This window comes from Zeus faber (genome assembly GCF_960531495.2).
Source record: "Zeus faber genome assembly, chromosome: 3".
NCBI lineage: Eukaryota > Metazoa > Chordata > Actinopteri > Zeiformes > Zeidae > Zeus > Zeus faber.
Genome location: NC_137190.1, coordinates 2391837 through 2399977, shown reverse-complemented (window position 1 = coordinate 2399977; position 8141 = coordinate 2391837). Strand labels below are relative to the sequence as shown.

The 8141-nt window shown below is 47.3% G+C and overlaps 1 protein-coding gene across 1 annotated transcript in view; it reads left to right on the top strand.

Annotated features, from left to right (window-relative positions):
- tshz3b (teashirt zinc finger homeobox 3b) overlaps positions 1-7863 on the top strand; it is a 35493-nt gene extending 27630 nt beyond the window's left edge. The window contains exon 2 of the mRNA XM_079997755.1: positions 2489-7863. Coding sequence (XP_079853881.1) covers positions 2489-6087 — 3599 coding nt within the window. The 3' untranslated portion in view covers positions 6088-7863. The remainder of the gene's footprint in view (positions 1-2488) is intronic.
- The last annotated feature ends 278 nt before the right edge of the window (positions 7864-8141 follow it).

The window sequence follows — 8141 nt, the reverse complement described above, 5'->3', positions numbered from 1 at the left end:
GCTCGCAACGCACGTACGTGCACGGGCGGGCGAGTGGCTGTCTCTGAGGGAAGGACAGTGTGGGGAGGTGTATCCATGTGTGTGTGGTGGGTGGCAATGGAGGCTTGGAAGTAATATTGGTTTTATATTTTTGATATTGATATTTGATTATTTTTCATATATTGTGTTTTTTATATATATATATTTTATTATATTATATACAAATGTACCTACTCCCCAAACAAATTATTACAAAGTAATGAGAATAACAATGATAATCCATCCGTACATACTCTTGCTGCTTACCTGGGTCTGTGTTGCAGAGGCAGCAGGCTAAATAATAATAATAATAATAATAATAATAATAATAATAATAATAATAATAATAATAATAATAATAATAATAAAAACCGCCAGTGGTCATATGAGTTTTGATAGCCCTCCCTTACAGTACATGAGAAAACACCTTTGAAAGGCTCGAAACGTCTCCCCCAGCTCGTTAGATCTGATGCTGCAGTGATCTGCTTCAGCGTTGGATTCTCTGTTCCTGCGCCTGAAGGCGAAAAGTTGTTCCACTGCAGCGCTACAGTGCAACTGCTGTCTAACGTCTGTGTGTGTGTGTGTGTGTGTGTGTGTGTGTGTGTGCGTGCGTGCGTGCGTGTGTGTGTGTGCTGAGCTGTGATAGGCCGTCATGTATCTGTGTTTCTGTGCATCTGTTTTTCCCAGGGCAGTATCTTAGCATCGCCGATGGCAACCGGCAGCCTGACAGTGACAGAGACTCCCCTCCATGTCGCCTCTGAAGCAATCCTCACATGCACAGTCCTCAGATGCACAGTCCTCACATGCACAGTCCTCACATGCACAGTCCTCACACGCACACAAACACAGTACTAGACACACACCACCAGAAACAGCGCACACACAATGTGCGGTGCACAAAGAGTGGTGGGAGTGTGCATCACTTTGTTTTACTTCCATGACATCGCTGGCAGTCATCGTTTGGAGGCACTTCCCAAAATCCTGTCAGAGTTTGAGATATATATTTTTTTAGGCTGAAGGCAATGTTTCCCTTTTGTTTTCCAAATTCCTTCCCCTCTTCCTCTTTGTAATGTTTTCCTCTGCAGTGGCTCATGTGCAGTAATTATCTGTATAGCAAATCCAAAGTTCATAAGAGCTATTTATACAGTGTGTGACCGTGGGTTGATGCTACACAGATTTGGCGAATAGGAATAGATTTGTTCTGTCATTAAATTTGCTCCGTGTTTATCTTTGACAGCACTCGAGTTTGACTGAGTGTGTATTGGCGTGCCACACCCACACCCAGGCCACTGCCTGTGTGTTTACACGCTGGGCTGGGTGAGTGATGGCCCTGTTAGGGGAGGAATGCGAGACACAAGGCCGCTAATGTTTGTACAATCTCCCATCTTCCCTGTGCATTTAATTGCTTTAAAAAGGACGAGGTGAATGTCTAGGTTTTGCCTTTATTGTTTATCGGATAATCAACAGTAGTCAAAATGCGCCAGCGCAGCGTGTTGTTTGTCTAATTTTCTTTTACCTTGACATGCTGACAAACTAAAACATGAAAGGATGCACTAAGAGGAAATATTTGAGATTCTGTCTGGATGAGCTTATTCTCAGTGTGATTTACATCGCATAATTCTTAATCCAAAAAGGATTTGAATATAAATTGAAAGCCTTCAGCCCTCTCCCCGAACCTAAACTGTAAATAATAACGGTAAACTTTTTTCTAATCTTTGATAATTGAAGCAAATGGCTTTTACAGGGAGAGATTTGTTGCTGGGAAACGCACATACATTCATTTTTATTTACGAGAAGGAAAGAGCTGAGCGGAGTAATGAGCGAAAATGCATGCTTAATTTAAATGGTGAGAGTGTCTGTTAGGGAATGCATTCGAGTCTGCAGAAGCAGCGTAAGACATATTAATTGACAGACAGGAACCGCTGTCTCCGAGGTTGATACAAGTAATTTATTACTTCAGAAACGAATGCCGCCGCCAGAATGTGCTTCATTAATTTCAAATTTAGTTTTAATTTCAAGCTGTTGCCCCTTGAGAAGAATAAGGTGGCAAGTTCTGTTTGAAGGGACATTTTTCCCCTCCCTCGCTCTCCCTCCCTCCCTCCATCTTTCTCTTCCCATCCTCCATCTCTTCTTGGCTGTCACTGATTTCTGTAGTACAGAACAAAGACCTATAAGGTTGGAAGATGTGAGAAGGCGAAGGCAACTCGATTCCAATTGGAAAACAATGTAAATGCAAAGAGGGGAACCTCCGATGGAATTACTACAACGTTATACTAAACAATCAGTGTCTGTGAATGTCTGTATGTGATTACTTTGTTCCCTCTGGAGAAGGGCTGGATACCAATGTCACATGTTCCTATCAGCTGTCTTCTTTATGAGAGAGCACGAGAATGCAGAATAGATGATCTCCATCATTACTCTGCCAGTCTAGCACTAACAAATATCGCTCTCTTGTTCTCTGTCTCTCCAGCGTACGTTCCTGAGGATGAGAAGGAGGCAGCGCTGTTGGATGAGGACCAGGATGGAGAGGACTCAGCCCAGGAAGGGGAGGAGCCTGCAGCCAAGTTCCCGTGCCAGGAAAAGGACCGCCCAGGTTCCACCGGCTTCCACGATTCCCCAGCTGCCGCCGACTTCTCCGGTCAAGAGCTGGACAGCGAGTCGCACCTCAGCGAATCCAGTGACAGGATGTCTGACTTTGAGAACTCCTCCTTGAAAAATGAAGATGACCCCCTCATCTCCAAGGACCCTATGATTCCTATCTCCCTGTCCTCTGCCTCTGTCATGATGGCAACCGCCAACCCCACCGCCCCGGCCAGCGGTGACAATGCAACACATGCTAGCACTGTGGCTGACAGTCTGGAAAAGATGAAGGCCATTTACACCTCCTTCCTAACCAACTCCTATTGGTCTACACTGAACCTGAACATGAGCCAAGCCCCTGCGGAGAAGCCCCCTCGCAGTCACAGCAGCAGCAGTAGCAGCAGCAGCAGCAGCTGTGGGAGCGGCGGCTACGACTGGCACCAGACAGCCGTGGCAAAAACCCTGCAGCACACCACGCAGAACCATAACAGGCTGGGCCTCGTCCACCACCCAGCAGTGGCAGTGTCCACGGCAACTACGGAGCCCAGTCTATTCAGCACTGTCCAGCTGTACCGGCAGAGCACAAAGCTGTACGGCTCCATATTCACTGGAGCCAGCAAGTTTCGATGCAAGGACTGCAGTGCAGCATATGACACGCTCGTGGAGCTAACAGTGCACATGAACGAGACAGGCCACTACCGCGACGATAACCACGAAACAGACAGCGAGGGCACCAAACGCTGGTCCAAACCCAGAAAGCGTTCTTTGTTAGAGATGGAAGGAAAGGAGGATGCGCAGAAGGTCCTGAAGTGCATGTACTGTGGTCATTCCTTTGAATCCCTTCAGGACCTCAGTGTCCACATGATCAAGACAAAACACTACCAGAAAGTGCCTCTGAAAGAGCCTATTACACCGGAGGCAGCGAAGATCATCTCCTCTGCCCGAAAGAGAGCCCCCATTGAACTCGACCTCCCCAGCTCACCTGACTCTAACGGGGGAGTAACTCCCAAACCCAACCCACTCACAGACTCTAATGATCTACTACAGAAGGCCTCCAATCCTTACATCACGCCCAATAACCGCTACGGCCATCAGAACGGTGCCAGCTATGCCTGGCAGTTTGAATCCAGGAAGTCACAGATACTGAAATGCATGGAATGCGGCAGTTCCCATGATACACTGCAAGAGCTGACTGCTCACATGATGGTGACGGGACACTTTATTAAAGTCACCAATTCGGCCATTAAAAAAGGAAAGCCAATTATAGACTCGCCTACCCCAGCCCCCACCTCCATGTCATCTGTTGAAGAAAAGGTCCAGTCGGTCCCTCTGGCTGCTACCACGTTCTCCCCTCCTCCTGCACCTGTGCCTCCCCCTACCAGCATCTCCCCCATGGCCATGGCTGTGGTGATTAAGAAGGAGGAGAAGGAAGAGGAATGTACTAAAGAGACGTTTACCGTCAACAGCCACGGCAACAACAGAGAGAAAAAGACAGCGGGTGAGGAAGACGCTGAGGAGAAGTTTGATATTTCCTCAAAATATTCTTACCTGACTGAGGAAGACCTCGATGACAGTCCCAAAGGCGGCTTTGACATACTCAAGTCCCTGGAGAATACTGTTACATCGGCCATAAACAAAGCCCAAAATGGGACCCCCAGCTGGGGTGGCTACCAGAGCATTCACGCCGCCTACCAGCTCCCCAACATCATGAAGCTCTCACTGGGCAACACTGGGAAGAGCTCCCCCATCAAATACATGTTCTCGGGTGGTGAGATTCTCTCTCCAATAAGCAAGAACCAGCCTCTTATCTCCCCTCCTAGCCGCCAGACCTCCCCTCTGCCCAAGAATAACTTTCACGCCATGGAGGAGCTAGTCAAAAAAGTTACAGAGAAAGTGGCTAAGGTAGAGGAGAAGATGAGAGAGCCGGGTAGGGTGGTGAGAGCCTCCCCTCTGAGACGCACCACCCCCTCTCCCTGTAGTAGTGAGACAGGGGATTCTATCCAGGGAGGTTCCCCCAAGGAGAGGAGAGGCGAGGGCTCCAAAACCCCTGAGAACATAGGGGGTGGTGAAAAAATGGCAGGCGGACAAGCTAATGGAGCCAATCATAGGGACTCTAATGGTGACCCCACCACAAAGGATGCTATAGAGAACGGAGTGGAGTCCGCTGCTCTGGCATCCCCGCTGCCCACATCTTTGTGTGGCAGCACAGCCATTATCACAGACCATCCCCCACCAGAGCAGCCGTTTGTCAACCCGCTTAGCGCCCTGCAGTCCGTGATGAACGTCCACCTGGGGAAGGCCGCCAAGCCCGCCCTGCCTTCCCTCGACCCAATGAGCATGCTATTCAAAATGAGCAACAGCCTTGCTGACAAAGCAGCAGTGGCTGCCTCCACCCCGCCGACACAGACCAAAAAACACACCAATGACCACCTAGACCGCTACTTCTACCAGTCGCACCTAAACAACAACGATCAGCCCATCGACCTGACCAAAGGCAAGAGCGCTGAGAAGAACGGCACCGGCAGCTCTCTGGGCTCGGCGGCTCTCTCCTCCTCCACCTCCACACCGGCCTCGATTTCCCCCTCTTCCACTGTCACCATGGCCAAAGCCTCCGCAGCAGTTGCTTCCTTCATGTCTAACTCGCCAATGAGGGAGAACGCCCTGTCGGACATCTCGGACATGCTGCGGAACCTGACGGAGAGCCAGGCCGTGTCCAAATCCTCCACGCCCACCAGCCTGTCCGAGCGCTCGGACATCGAAGGAGCCACGCAGGACGAGATGGAGGATATCCCCCCCGCCCAGAAACGTAAAGGCCGCCAGTCCAACTGGAACCCTCAGCACCTCCACATCCTGCAAGCCCAGTTTGCCTCCAGTCTCCGACAGACGAGCGACGGAAAATACATGATGTCCGACCTGAGCCCACAGGAGAGGATGCACATCTCACGTTTCACCGGCCTTTCTATGACCACGATATCCCACTGGCTGGCCAATGTCAAATATCAGCTGAGGAGGACCGGCGGCACCAAGTTCTTGAAGAACCTGGACTCGGGGCACCCGGTGTTCTTCTGCAGTGACTGTGCCTCTCAGATTCGCTCGCCATCCACTTACGTAAGCCACCTGGAGTCCCACCTGGGTTTCCGTCTGCGGGACCTGGCTAAGCTCTCTGGAGAACAGCTGCTCAGCCAGATTTCCCAGCAGCACCATCAGCAACGCCACACCAAAGGACTGTCTGAAAAACTGCTCTCCAACCTGCACCCTGCGAGCCACCCTCTGCCATCCTCTTTACCCACCTCCTTGTCCTCCGCCCTGCCCCCGCCCGACTCCCCGTCACCCTCCCCCGAGGAGGAGGGCGGCGCGGCCATGTACCAGTGCAAGCTGTGCAACCGGACATTTGCTAGCAAGCACGCGGTCAAGCTGCACCTGAGCAAGACGCACGGGAAGTCGCCTGAGGACCACCTCATGTACGTGTGTGAGCTGGAGAAACAGTAGCGATGACTAGGGACAATGCTGCACTCTTTCTATATATCTCTCTCTCTCTCTTTTGCTCTCTCTCTTTACTCTTTCACGGACCTTTCTTTTGAAGAAGAAAAAAAAGAGGACCATCAGAAGTGACAGAACTGCACAAGGTGCCATACAACTACTGCTTCAGTTTTGGCACATGTTTAGTATTCTTTTTTGTTGTTGTTGCTGTTCTTCAGGTTTTTTTTTTTTTATTATTTTATTTTATTTTTTATATGTGAGGTAGACTCTGACCCAAAACACTCAGCTGAGTTGTGTTTGCGTGCTTTTACTTTGTAAAGAAAACAGTGACTTTCTCAAAATGTGCAGTTTTACAGAGACAGAGGCTGCTGTCATTGATTGGAGCATATGAAGGTTTAAAAAAGAGATTCTAAAATGAAGTGGTATGTATTTTAAAACTTGTGTAAATGGGATTTAGGTTCCTTTATATTTTGGCATCACCGGGGTGTAATAAGCTGCATGCATAAATGAAACCGTTTAGTTGAAACATTTTATACCTGAATCTGGTGCACTTTCCATGATTTTCATTTTTGATTCAACGTGTTCCCCCGCATTCCCTCGCTCTATCTTTTTAATTTTTTTTTTTGTTTTATTTAAATTCTCATTCATATTTTCTGCTGGTGTCAGCGTCCTAAATTTAACCCTCTGAGTACGTCAAAGCACTTCTACACCCGAGATCTGAAACACTATTTACATTTACAAGATCTGAGACGGAGCCCAATGGGAGGATGTGATCGCATTGTGTCCGTCCACGCTTCCCAGACGTTGTGTGTAATCCCAGACAGGAAATCATTCTGGAAAAGGAGCTTCAAAGGGTTTTAGTCTTAGGCTTAGGCTTAATCTTTGTCTGGAAAAATACCCCAAAGTACCCCAAAACAACATGAAGAAAAAATAAATTTGAAGGATTTCTGTTTTCCGATCAGGGACCTTTACGTATTCAGGTCTGTGTAAAAAAAAAATGTATATAGTAAAACATATAAACGAATTCCTGTCTAAATTATGCATCATTTCTATATTTTTTAATTTAAGAGGATTAATGACTATCTTCTGGTGCACAATATATGAAGACATTAATAAGATTGTTTTTGCACAAAAGTTTTATAAATGTGTTATTTAATCAAGTGAAAATGGGACAAGACAAAGACAAGAAGATAGCAGCAGGTGAATCTTTTTATTTCCACTTCGTGCTCAAAGGGTTAAAGCGTCTTTTTAGCAGACACTACTCCTCATGTGCCACTGTATGAACACTTAAAGAAGATATTAAAGGTTGTAAAAGAAAAAAGATCTTACTTTATGAAGAGATTTCACATGTAATCTGTTATTTATAAGCACTCTTTGTTGTTGTTTCAATTGGTCCTTTTTTGTTCAATCGAATTACTCTCCCATGATCCCGCGCTGCAGCTTCATCCGTTCGGGATATGAAAGGGTAACCATGGTTACCCTAACCTCCTGAGTGACAGGTTCTGCAAAATATTTGGCAGTTAATTTGCTGAACTAACTGACAGCTGCCAGTGTAGAGAGACGGACAGAAAAAAAAAAGAAAATCCTTATGTGTAAAATATCGGCATGTAAACAGCACAGACACTGATATGCATTCTGTGCCGTGACTTTCTTTGTTTCCTTTCTTTCTTTTTCTCTTTTCTGTTGTTGCTGTTCTTCTTGACAATGAACACCCATTATATGACTTCATATAACCTTGTTTTTCTACTGCAGCATTAAAAAAGGAACCCATTTTTTTTGCAGTAACAGTGTGTATAGTGTGTGTGTGTGTGTGTGTGTGTGTGTGTGTGTGTGCGTGCGTGTGTGTGTGTGTGTGTGCGCATTGTGCACGTGTCACAGCTATCAATTATGTGTGTTCTGTGCAGTCCACTAATGAGCGCATTAGACTGTGAGTGTCAGTGTCTGTCTGCGCCGAGGCCAAGCCGCTGCGCAGTGACTGGCAGCAAACAGGGAAAAAACACACACACACACACATGCACAACAACACACACATGCACAACAACACACACACACGCATCAACACG